At 33.5% G+C, this 13,860-nt stretch overlaps 1 protein-coding gene across 1 annotated transcript in view; it reads right to left on the minus strand.

Annotated features, from left to right (window-relative positions):
• LOC131159614 (protease Do-like 7) overlaps positions 1–13,860 on the minus strand; it is a 113,846-nt gene that overhangs the window by 84,684 nt on the left and 15,302 nt on the right. Inside the window, exons 4-5 of the mRNA XM_058114649.1 lie at positions 12,527–12,661; positions 11,927–11,985 (exon numbers count right to left, since the gene is read on the minus strand). Coding sequence (XP_057970632.1) covers positions 11,927–11,985; positions 12,527–12,661 — 194 coding nt within the window. The remainder of the gene's footprint in view (positions 1–11,926; positions 11,986–12,526; positions 12,662–13,860) is intronic.

The following is a 13,860-nucleotide window of genomic DNA, read 5'->3' on the forward strand; positions in this document are numbered from 1 at the left end:
CCGTGACTGCTGTGTTTTTTGGCAACCTCTGGACTTGCTTCTAATCTCTAGAGTACAGTTCATCCTACTATAATGGCAAATTTGCAAAGGACAATCAGGTTTACAATTTGATTTGCCAGTAGGGTTTAGGTTGGATCTGGTACCACGTTCAAGTAATGTGTAAAACAGGAGACCTAATCACAATGATACGTCTCTTGCTCTATTTATAACATATATATGTCAAGTACAAACCAGACACCATAATACCCTTACATAACACTAGCACACACTAATAATGCTAAAATAACCATTGACAAGTTCGAACTGCAAAAGATCTTTGCATTTATTCCAGGAGGTTCTCATGGTGATGGATGGAGGAATTTCGCAAAAGAACTTAAATCAATCGTTGAGATAACAGGCAAGGAAGCTCCTTGCATGGTGAAGAGCACTAATTCTGCATTGCACCAGGGATATCAGTCATGGAAGGGAAGTTGTGAGCCTCCAAATTGAACATCTTTATTCAAAGAGCGGCAAAGTGCTGAAATGCGTACCAGCAAAAAAGGGTAAAAAATAAAGAAATTTTCCAGAAAACAGAAATCACCGCAAAACAAAGGAAGCTAGGGTTTCATATGAAGCAAGTCAGGGTTTGAAGATGGATTGGTCTGGCCCTGGATCCATCACAACTGTATTAGATTTAGGCCATTTATTGATTAATATAGTTTAATTCCAGTTCAGGCCAAGTTTTCAATTCAGAGCAAACCAAAGGTTCAGCCCATTTGGGAATTTATGAGGTTCATTGTCCGGAGACTAAACTGAGAGCAAAAGCTGAAGCTAATATGGCCAAGGCCCATCATGGTGTTCTGAAAGATTAACCAAACTTTTTTAGAGTCTAAGCCACAGCAATAAAAGGGACTAGATTTGGTTTTATTGGGGCCATAAACTGAGTAGAACCACCACTGCTGACTGCCCCTTCACTCTTGGAGGTCGTATCACTCTTATTCATGTGTTTCTTTCTTCTATTCCCCTGTACTGCTTGCCCTTCTTAAAATTCCTGTGAGTGGCTCGAATATTAGAGAAATTGTTGAGGGATTTACTGTGATCAGAGCAAGTGAGTTGGAAAGAGACCATCTTGTAGGTTGAGCAACTGTGAGTAGGTTCAAAAGGTAGGGTGACTTGGGTAGGCAATTTGGTTCCCAAAAACATCTCCTTAGCGGGGAAGTGGTTATTCCTTCTCTCCCACTTCACATCTCGGAGGGCACCATTCTTATAGAGAGAAAAGCACTTTCACATCCTCTTAACCCAAAATGGCTAGGAAGAGGATAGGTTCTTTTTTTAAGGGTACTCCCGAGAACAAATCCAGTGGTGATGGGATTGGGGCCTGTAGCTCAGAGGATTAGAGCACGTGGCTGCGAACCATGTTGTCGGGGGTTCGAATCCCTCCTTGCCCACAACCAGCCTAAAGAGGACGGATCTTTCCCTCTGAGGATAGGAAAATCATGATGGTTTTAAATAACAGTCGTTACATAACGTAATTTTTAGCCACCGAAACTGTTATAGGCCAATATTGCAGGGGAAAAAAAACTCACGGCCATAATGGGGAAGAAATCGATTTAGGAGGCTTTGATCTTGCCCCTCGAGCACTTCGAGCCCTTGTTTGAGCCTCCTTGGCTGTTCAGCAGTGGCAGGCAGCCCTGCAGCAGCTCGCACAGCTCCCTTTGCCCTCCGATCCTCAACTCTTCAAGACTCCAACTGACCTCCAGGAGAGTCCACTCCTTTAGTCCTTCCCTCTTCACTCTTCAGGTATGCTTCCTTTTTTTTTTTTTCTCTTTTGTTCTATTGTTTAGTTACTTCTAGTATTTATTTATATATTATGTTAGGTTTAGGGATAGGGATTAGGGACTCGGGTAGTTTAGCTAGGCTGAGTGTGTGTGTGTGTGAACTGAACTTCTAATTTCTGAGTTTGAGAAATAAATTTAAGCGTCTTAAAATAAATATATTCTATATATATAATTAACATTTTTTCTTATTTTTATGACACTTATTTTATTAATAGATGAAATATCTAGCATTTTAAATTTTTAATTATTCAAAGATTTTGAATCTTTTATTTTACTTAAGTATAAAATTTAAATATTTAAAAGACTAAGTAATATACTAGTTGTAAATTAGTTATTCTCTTTAACCAAAAATTATACAATTAAAATCTATATCTTATGTCTAGTAGTAAATTATTTATTCTTTTTAACCAAAAATTATAGAAGTATATTTTATAACTTACGTAAAAAATAATTAAACTTAAAAAGCATTAAAAAACCTTATCTATTTATTTAGTCATTAAGGGGTCGTTTGGTATCATTGTCAAAAATTAGAGAAACAAAAACCAAAAACTAGAAATAGAAACTAAAAACTAGAACAAGCAACCTTTTTCGTTAACATTTATAAAAACTAATACAAATTAAAAACTTAATTAAAAAATGCTCATTTTCATCTTTAAATCAAATAATATTATAAAAATATGATTAAAATAACAAAATTACAAATAATACACATTAAAAAATTACTATAATAAAAATAAATTTATTATAGTTATTTTATTTAATTGTTCTACTTTCAAATTTTACTTAACAATAAAAATTTAATTGGACATGACAATTGAAAATAATAAAAGTATTTTGTAATTGGCTTTATTATTATTTTTTGAAAGTTATATATATTTTTTATTTAATTATATTTAAACTTATATGATCATTTAATTTTGATTATTATTTAAAAGTGTATAAAATGAATTATTTAATCCCAAAAAAACTATTTCTGGATATTGAAATTTATGGCAACAAATTGCCAAAACAACTAAAAACCATAAAATCTTATTTTCAGTTTTTTAGCAAACAGCTGAAAACCAAGAATGGAAACAGTAAACTGACAACATAAACAAATAGATTTTTATAATCCATTTCTTCACTATGGAGAAACAGAAACAAAAAAAATAGAAAACAACAAAGATACCAAACAGGCCCTAAGTTGTTTTATTTTATTTAAATAAGTTAAGAAATGCTATGAGTAATTGAGTATTATTTTATTTAGGCATGTTAAAAATTATTAAATATTTAGTTAGTAAGTTGATTTATTTTAAAAGAAAGGCAAAAAAAAAAAAAATAGTATTAAGTAATTGAGTACTACTAGGCTAGACTATACTATAAATTATTTTTAACCAAAGATTATATTTTATTTTTATGTCATAAATATTAAAATTAAAAGGACAATTTAGTATTTACTATTTCTGTTATATCTCATCTTCATTCTTCTATAAGGACTATAACCTTGTATTTCCCACGTGATTTGTGTAGAGATCATCAAATCAAGTCTATCAAGATGCCAAGTGAGAAGAAAGGAAATGAGGACTTACCTAGTGAGGACATTGGACGGCATTTTGGTACTCTAGTGGACGGTAACAAACATATTATTATGTGTAAGCTGCGCAGGAAGACAATTAAAGAGGTATTACATGCTTGAAACAACAGTTGACATATAAAAAAGGTCAAGTGGTTGGATGTCTGAATGTAACCACACAAGTAAGAGAACAAATGATGAAAGATTTGCAACAATATGTTAAGAAGAAGAGAGAGAAACAAAAAAGGCACGAAGAAGAAGAAGCTCAAATTAGAGGAAATTTTGAGAATTTAAGCGATGAAGAAGACTCAAAAGAAGAAAGAATGAGACGTGCTTGACAAGAAGGCATAAGGCCAAAGCAACAATTGGAAAAGAGACAAAGATTTCAAGCAAGGACAATTGGAAGAGGTAATATTTATGAAGAGGGAGGTGCTCTAGTAGTGGTGGTCCCAGTGCTTTCAGTAGAGCACAATCACATGACTACAACAACATCAAACATAGGCTACATAAATGGAGAATTAGCTACATTCACTGGAATCAAGTTATAAATTTGGAATTTTCCAACTATTTTTCCTATTTACTTCTTGAACATTTCAGCATCTTAGTGTTTATTTATGGTTGCTTCGCACTCTTTCTTCTTTCTAAAATAGGATCTATTGCCCTTTGTCCAGCTTCAGGGGCATCGAGATTAATCCATTGATGTCCACCTCCAACTTCTTGGACACTGTGTGAGTAGGAGTAAGCATAATTTTGTAAAAACCGAATTAACTGAGTAAATTTGGTCGGTTCAGTTTGATTAAAAATTTATTTAGTTCAGTTCAGTTTTCATTTTCGTTGAATTTTGATTTTCGGTTTTCGGTTTGGTTCTTGAGCATAATATATTCAATTAACCGAATGGTATAAATTGAATAATTAATATACATATATATGTATGTATTAAATATTTTATATATTATATATATACTAAGATTTTATACATTTTTTTATATAGTTTATATATTAAAATTATATATTATATATATTAAAATGTTAAATTGATTAACCGATTTAACCAAAATTTAGTTTGATCAGTTTTGAGATATTAATATGGAATTTCGGTTCGGTTCGGTTAATGAGATTTTTTACTCAAAATTGTTCAATTATTTCGGTTAATCAACCGAATTAAGCTTACCGACCAAATGCTCATCCCTAGTTGCAAAGGTTGGAAAGTAGATGAAGGGCCCCATCACCCTATGAGGTCTCTAAAATTTATTTGGAGCAAGAGTATTCGGAAATGAAAGATTATATATCTTCTCTTGCTGGCATTTTAAAGGAGAGAGGAGTAATCATTATATGTGATGGTTCGTTAGAACCAACCAGAAAACACATAATAAAAGTTTACTACAATAGAGGCACCATGTTTCATAAGTTAGTTGATGTCTCTGATGTGTCAAGTTGAACAGCTAAATATTATTTCATGTAATTTTCTAATTTTGATCGTGTATGTAAATAGTTTTATAGACTTGTATATTTTTAATTAGGTAGTAATAACAATAATTATTAAATGCATAACTTCCTTTCAAATTAATGGACGAGATTGTTGAAGAAATTGGAGAGGAAAATGTTGTCCAAATAATGACTGATAATGAAGTTGTAATGAAGGCAGGAAGAAAATAGTCTCTACTAGACAGCATGCAAAGCTCATTGGATAGACCTATCCTTGAAGACATTGGAAAGTCTTAGAATATGCAAAAGCAATAACCTCATTTATTTGCAATCACACATAGACAATGAATTTCATGAAGAAATTCACAATTAATAAAGAATTGCTTCATCTTGCAATCACTCGATTTGCCACCAACTTTATTGCCTTGGAGACTATTGTTAGACATAAACAAACATTTGAGAGAAATGTTCACATGTGATGCTTAAAAAAAGTCAAGGTTTGGGATGGCAAAATCAGGTATAGCATATGATGCCAAGAAAATTATCTTAGGAAAAGAGTTTTGGCAAAAGGCCTATGACATAATTAAAGTACAGGAACCCTTAGTGAGTGTTCTTAAATTGATTGATGATGATGAAAAACCAACTATGGGTTTCATATACGAAGCAATTGATAGGGCAAAACTGGCCATTCAAAAAGATTGACGGTTCTACAATGATTATTGGAAAAAAATAATGACTACAGGTGGAGTTCTCAATTGCATTAAGAATTGCCGCTGGTAAGTGTAAATAAAATACACTTTCTTATTATTTCAACTTTTAATTATGCAAAATATTATATTGTTATGATCTTGCATAGTTGCATTAAAACACTCTTATTGATTAATATGTTTATCAATTTAACTTTAGTATATTCTTTGAACCCCCAATTTCTTTATGGTCCCCCACCCTCTCCTGAAGTTGCTAGAGAAGTCATGGATGGCTTAAAAAAAGTGATAACCAAGCTGGTACATGACATAGATACTCAAATTTGGGCTATTAATCAAATAAGTATAGGTTCTATTGAATAATGAATTATTTGAGCATTTTGTAATATTTTTTATAATATATATCTAATTAATTAATTATACTTCACAATCATCTTTTTCTAGTTATTGCTATATCAAGGTACACAAGATACATTTGGAACCTCGTTGGCTCAAAGGGCGGTCAAAGAAACAAATCCTTGTAACTGTAGCTAAATAGTGGATGAATGGATCTGTCTTGTCATTTTTAATATGACTTTTCGAAAAATACACTATATTGACATGTTTTTCTTCAATTATTCAATGTAGTTGAATGGTGGATCCACGATGGCATATGTGCTCCTAAGCTCTAAAGAATGGTAATCAGAGTTCTTAGCTAGACCATATTAACTTCGAACGATGAGCATAATTGCAGCACCTTTAGCCTCATCCACACAAAAACAAGAAATAGACTAAAGTACATGAGACTACAAAACTTGTGTTCATACATTACAACATGAGGTTAAAGCTAATTCAAACAATGAGGAGAAGCCAATAGGAAATTGAAGATAGTTTCAATATTTATTGGATTTTCACCACCAGTAGATTTTCAAGAGCAACAACAAAATGACGTGAACATGAGTTTATTTAGCTATGTATTTCCACAAGGGTGAGGAGATAATTCCCAATCCTTACAATGATGACAAGCCAATATGAAATTGAAGATAGTTTCAATATTTGTTGAATTTTCGCCACCAATTGATTTTCAAGAGCAAAAATGAAATGACGTGAACATGGGTTTATTCAACTATGTATTTCCACAAGGGTGGCAAGATAATTCCCAATCCCAATCTCAAAAAAGAGATGTAAATTATGAAAAGGCTCCACGTCATTCTTTTTGCTGGTGACGTGTTGTTTTGTAATATTGTATTCTTGAATTGAACTATTGATACTAATCATTTTTCAAATTTTTGTATGTAAATATTGACTCATTTTTAGAAATTTTATATCTCTAATTAACTGATTCTACATTCCAATTACATTTCTACATTTTTTACCCATTAAAGTAGCGCAAACTACCCAAAAAAAAATGACCTTTTCTAAAAACAAGGCACTAAAATTAATATAAAAATCATATTTCTATTAAAAAATATTTTTAGGTTGCATAAAAGCAATAAAAATTCATTGAAAAACATGCATTAATGGAATTCATGCTTATTCTTCAATTTTGGCATGGTTATGCATGCGTTAAAAAAATTTACGGTCGTTACGCCCACTTCCCATTACATAACACCTACATCTTCCACATCCCACGACACCGCAACCGTTATGCGATGTTACCTGCTACCGATTTAAAACCATGATCGAGATAGCAGACCCGAAGCTATGGAACTTGGGTATGGGTCTTTTTTCAAAATTGGAAATGAAGTGGCACGGGGTAATCCGTAGTAAATTTGGTCTTATATAAAACAGGTGGGATGCTCTAGTTGGGGTTGATACTACTAAGTTGAATCATTGGAAATTTGTTGTTACTTGTTAGATTATCATTTTATCGAAAAGCTTAAGTTGTTAGGTTGTGGGCCAACAATGTATATCAAGACTTTTTAACACTCCCCCGCACATGCAACCCAACAGCACATGGAGAGATAAACAAACAAAAATTAACACTCATTACAAGAAGTATAATAAATTTTAAGCTTCACACAATATATGCAGGCAACAAGACTACAACCCACGATCTCCTCGTAACCAGCTTTGATACCATGTTAGATTACCATTTTACCTAAAAGCTTAAGCTATTAGGTTGTGGGCTAACAACGTATATCAAGCCTTTAACATTTGTGTCTTGGAATTCTCACTACTTTTTCCCTAAGGTCCGTTATAGCTTCGGTCATAGGAAGAGAATCCATTTTAAGGAGGATCATTTGATTGGAGATGCTCCTTTGGCTCTTATGCATCCTCGTCTTTTCACTTATCTTCTTCCCAAGATACCCCATCTCTGTTTCTTTCTCTCACAAGAGTAGGTGTTCTAAGATTTTCATTTTGTGAGGTGAGAGACCCACAAGCTTGCCCCTTTGATAAATGTGCTTATTCTTTACGACTTTAGTTGGGGAATGGAAAAAGAGTTCAGGCTTTAGAATCTTCTAAGGAATTTTCTTGCAATTCCTTCTCTCATTTGATTCATAATGACAATGCTACTTCTTTGGCCCTTCAATCTTTCATTTTTCTTGTTTTCTGTTTCATTTCTATGTAGTGAAGAAACAAATTATGAAAGTGTGTTTTTTTATGCTGCTAGCTTTTTTTCATGGGGGGATAATAAAAGAAGTTATATTATATACAGAAAGAGAAATTACAACGAAAGAGGATAATAAATCCACTCCGTAAAAATAAAATTAAATAAAATAAAAAGACGACAAATTAACAAATACCAAGGAACCCCCTTTTCAATCCTTTTCCTTCATAATTCATAAAATACTTCAAATTATTGCTAACTCCCTTTCACCCTTTTTAGCTCTGTTTTTACACCCATCAAAACGCACTTCATTTCCTCCAGGATCACAAAACTTTAAATCCAGTTTATCCATAAGATCCTGAACATTTAAATCCTTCCTTGAAATCTCCTGCACGAGTGTTGGTAAAATTTCGTCCTTGCACAATAAATAATTAACCAAACCATAGCTATCAACTATGGAAACCCCGTTCAAACCTTCCAAAGGGGATGGATATACATAGTATAAATCCCCTAGAATGTCACTGAATCAGAAACATAACCATATTGCTCCCTAATTTCATCCTACAGTAAACCCCCACTGCAATCAAACTCACTAAGACCGTCACTTTCATCATCTGATAAACACCCCCCCCCCCCCCTAAAAAAAAAAAAGAGTTGTAACCTCCTTTCTTTTGCTAACCCCATCATAGGAATTGCGCATCTTGTTAGCATATACGTCTTCCAGAATACTTAACTCTCCTTTTAAATTCCTCTTTAAAATATTTGGAACAACTCCGTCAGAGTGCTTTCTCTTTTCTTTGGACAATTTTTTTCATTTCCACACACATCAACACAATCTTCCGACGAATATGAACCTTGGGACCCTTAGATTCCTCTACCTTAAGGTCTAAGCATCAAATTTCCTTCCCAAAAAACCATCACCATTGCAAACTTTTACTGCAGCACCCTCTTGCCCCTCTGCAAAACCAAAATCTTCAACCACTACTTTTAATTATTTCCTCTTTATCGTCAAGAGACTCTTCCAAAACCGAGCTATCAACATCCTGTAATTGCTCCACGATATGATCTGTTCCACATTAATCTTGGGGGATAGAGATGTTGACCTTCGTTTACATATGGATGAATATCCTTCATCCTTATATCCTCCACTACCGTATTGGGTCTTGAGTGTTGGACATGCTCACTATAATCGGCCCAATCACCCTTTCCTTTTTGATGGGCATCCAAAATTGGGCCCTGAACACAATGAGCATGTTCAAATAATAAGCCCATTTTATATAAAAATGAGGATCCTCCTTTTTCCATTAACTTGCCCAAGTCCAATACAATAACTAATTGACCCAACCCACACTTTTATCCTCCTCTTCCTCTACCATAATCTTCATCACTCCTTTGTCCAAGCAAGCAGCCCTAGCCGCCTCTAGACTCAGCCCCTCAGTCAGAATCCTTGTCAGAATACTCAAGCCCTTAGCCACCTCTGAACTCAGCTACTCTTGCATCTCCCCACACACAACAAACACACACCTCCTCCGGCTTAGCCTTAGAAACCGCATGGGCACCAGCATCAACTCTATTACCTGAAACTACCTAACTCCATGAATGATTCTTAAAGATATCATTACTCCCTACACCACTAGTGGCAGGATGAAGAGAGCTTACCAGAGCACTAAATTCTTTCCCAAATCGAAGCCACCCATCGCTTTTGGATCCTTCAAGAACAAATATAAAGTATCTTTTGCCTCTACAACCATGCCCTCATTCCAAGAACTTACCTGCCTTTGTCGCACGTATCACCATTCAATATTCAGCAAAACCTACCTGAGATCTTCAAACACCCTTGCTTAACCTTCCATCAAGGGATGGAAATCCCTGCAAGAACCATGTTGCAGCAGCTGATTGTGTAGCTGATTCTTCTCAAGAATGAACAGAGCTACCACCTTACCCACTTTATCCAATCTCAGATCGAAGGGAATCCTTCAATCTGAACTAAATGAACCCCCACCATTGAAACCTACCAGCACCATGCCAGAGCAGGACACCAATATGACAGAAAAAAGGAATTTTTTTTCATGGGAGAAAACCATTGCGAACTAGTGTTAGCGTTGGAGCATTGCTCAGGCAGCATCGAAACAACGCTGGCTACATTCGAAACCCTAGGGAGATTTGTGAGAGAGAGAGAGAGAGAGAGGGGAAATCATTTTGCATGAGAGTCACTAGTTTACGTTTTCGGTTTTCGACTGTTTGCCAACAAACTGAAAACCAAATTTTATGCTTTTCAGTTGTTTTTGCAACCTATTCGTAGAATATTATGATATCCAAATTAACTTTTTTGGATTAAATCATTCAATTTATGCATACTTCTTAATTGAAATAAAACAAATGATCATATGAATTTAAAATATAATTAAAATAAAAATCTCCATAAATTTTCAGAAAATGAAAATTGCTAGAATAATTTTTGTTTTTGTTGTGCAAACCAATGCGCAGCGGAAACAATCTCACAATGCAGCACTTAACAGTGAAATATATAGAAAACACAATCACCCAGATTATAATGAAAGCAATAAAACAATGACACGAACAATTACGTGGATCGGCAATGCCTACAGCCACGGGAGCAAACGGCAATGAATTTTTACCATCTTGTGTCCAAAGACACAAAGTTACATCATACAAAATGTATACATAACCTCCCGGAGGTTTTCCCCTCGAAACCCAACCTATCCAACTTCCCAACTCAAAATTTGAAAACCAATGCTGAGTAATCGAGCAAAACCGTCGACGGTTTCAGACATACCGTCGACAGTTTAAAGCCGAGACCAAACAATCGATGTAACAGGACCAAAACAGTCGACTATTTCTTCACATCCTGAAAAAACAGTCTTCAGTTTCAGGGAAACCCTCAACGGTTTCCTCCTACAAGTCAGCATTCCTATTTTCTACCATGTTTTCTCTTTGTACATGCATTCCACTCAACATATGAGCCACATATTACAACAATTTTTATTATGGTATTTTAATTTGTATTATTCTGTAATTTTATTATTATAAATTTTTAATCATATTTTTAAAATTGCTACTTGATTCAAAGACAAAAATAAGAATTTGTTCAATCAATTTTTTTATTTTTTTTATTTTTAGAAATATAAACCAAACAGGTCATTGGTTTTCAATTGTAGTTTTTGTTTCTAGTTTTTAATTTTTATTTCTAGTTTCATAACATTTGACAATGATACCAAATGACTGCTAAAGTTCCTTCAAAAATTATGGCCATTATGTGGATAGTGATACTAAGAAAATTAATGCTAATGACTTCCTTCAGAAACAAAGACCTAGTAAGTCTTTATTGCCCAATCCCCAATGTATGTGTCCTATGTTTTAAGGGTGGGGAGAGTTGTTCGCATTTGTTCTTACATGGTCACTTGTCTTGGAAACTCCAGAGCAAATTGTTTCATATTCTTGGAGAGAACTAGGTTTGTTCTTCCTATTTCGAGGGATTTTGTATTTTGAACTTTTGATGTTTAGGGGTTCGGGAACAAAAAGGAGAGAGGCCTTCTGGCATTGCTCGATTATGTCTATCTTTTGATGCATACTTATTCTTCTTCTTCTTCTTCTACTATTGTTTGGTATTCTTGGAGAGAACTGGGTTTGTTCTTCCTTTTTTGAGGGGTATTGTATTTTGAAGTTTTGATGTTTAGGGGCTCGGGAAGGATAAAGAGAGAAAAGCTTATGGCATTGCTCGATTATGCCTACCTTTTGGTGAATGCCCAAATTTTCTTCTTCTTCTCTAATAAATTTCTTTGTTTATGAAAAAAAAAATAGTCATGATAGAAGTATTCACCTATTAAAAACCACAAAAAAAATAAAATAAAATAAAATAAAATAAAAGTATACATACTTCTTATAATGAGGAGCATCTCTATCCAAACGAGCAAGTGTACCAGCTAGAATAGAGACCTGTAAATTCATATTTAAATCAACAAGAGAGTACTTGACCATGGAATGCCAAATCATATAACAAAAAATCAGTCTTAAAGCAACCACTAGCCACCAAGAAACACCCACAATAAGGAACAAACGAAATCCATGCCATTCCATGAGCAAATAGGAATATTGTTCACAGCAGCAATTTTTTGTCTACCCAAAAAAAAAAAACAGAGAGAAACTCTACCAACTTTTACTTCTTCTTGAGAAAAAACAAGTACCTATTCTCTTTTTTGAACTTTTTTTTTTATCAGTAAAAAGAATATTATTTTTTTGAATTTTCTTTATTTGTTAAAAAATCCATTGATTCTTAGTGCAAAAAAAAAAAATTAAAACCGCCAATAGCTCTAGCATACCTGATAATGATAACTAGCACCATTCAAAAAAAGCATGCAAAAGCTAAATCATAGAAAAGATTACTCGTCTATAAACAATCAAAATGCAGAATTTTATGAATCTTAGCAGCATCCAGAGGCACACAAAGTGAAGTGCAAATACAATATGATGTCGTTACCTTTTCCCCGCTATCATTACCGACCACCCTGATTTCTAGTCCAACGCAAGCAGCCTCAGGGGCAAGAGGTATCTCCTCATAACTCAGAAATTGTATTGCATCAGGATCATAACGAAAAAATCCAAAATCATGAACCTAGAAAGAGCACATTCATTATTGCTTGTTTAAGAATTTAAACATGTAAACAAAAACTAATCTGACAACAACAACAACAACAATAAACCAAGCCTTAAGTCTCACTAGGTACGGCCGGCCGAAACTTATCTAACAATGTACAAAAATGTATCATGTCCCATGCCTGCAAGCACTCGCTAATAAAAAGAAACAACAGTAGTTATAAACTTCTAAAGCAAGTGAAGTAGCAAAACAAATTATTCTTCAACAAGTCTATGTGCCCAAAATATTTTTAAATAAAAGCATAATTGAGCCAAATACACCCTCTCCCCCCCCCCCCTAAAAAAAAACCCACCTGAAGGAAGAATAAAAGGCCTTAAGGACCTCTTTTATAAATAGCTTTTCATTGTATTTTAACTTGAATAATTTTGAACTATATTAAATTTTCAAAACCTTTACTTTGATGAAATATCTTCAAACTTGAGATTGGGAGAATTGGACTGTCATGGAACTTTTTTAAAAAAAATTTGTCCTCAAAAGGGAGAAAAGGCATTTTTTTTATAAATTTTAGGGCCCACTAGTTATGGAAAGCATTTCCCCGTTTCCATTTTTTAGTTTTCTAAAGAATTATAAAAATTTTAGCTTATTTTTTAGTTTTTCTTTTTCAAGGTTCTATTAAAAAGGTAGAAACAAAAGAGTTAATTAAATGTGCAAAACAATTTTATTTTTTTATTTCTAGATTTCAAAATGATTACAAAAAAGACAACTTGTTTTTCAATTTTCCAAAAATTATATAAGGTAATATTTGGGATCATGGATTTTGGGGCTTGAATTTGGATTTGTGTCGACTTAGAATAAGCTCTTTACATAATCCACACAAATTAAAGTCCAAGATCCGAATTTCATGCTCCCATACGCAAAGTAAGAATTAGAAATCTAGAAAATAATAAAAAAGATGCTTTCCAACTTTTTTTATAAACATTTGAAAAATTGTAAAACAATGTGGCATTCTTGTAATTATATAAAAAAAATTTTAAAGGAAAAGAATACTATTTCCACAAACAAATAGTACCAAACCATTTTATTCTAGTTCATTTATTTCAGACAAATATTGTAAAAATGAAAAATTAGCCAATTTTTTAAATAATTTTTTGGAAAAAAAATAATGGAAAATGAAAATAGTTTTCCACAACTAAATGAGCCCTTAACGTTTAAGTATT

This window comes from Malania oleifera, chromosome 7 (assembly GCF_029873635.1).
Source record: "Malania oleifera isolate guangnan ecotype guangnan chromosome 7, ASM2987363v1, whole genome shotgun sequence".
Lineage (NCBI taxonomy): Eukaryota > Viridiplantae > Streptophyta > Magnoliopsida > Santalales > Ximeniaceae > Malania > Malania oleifera.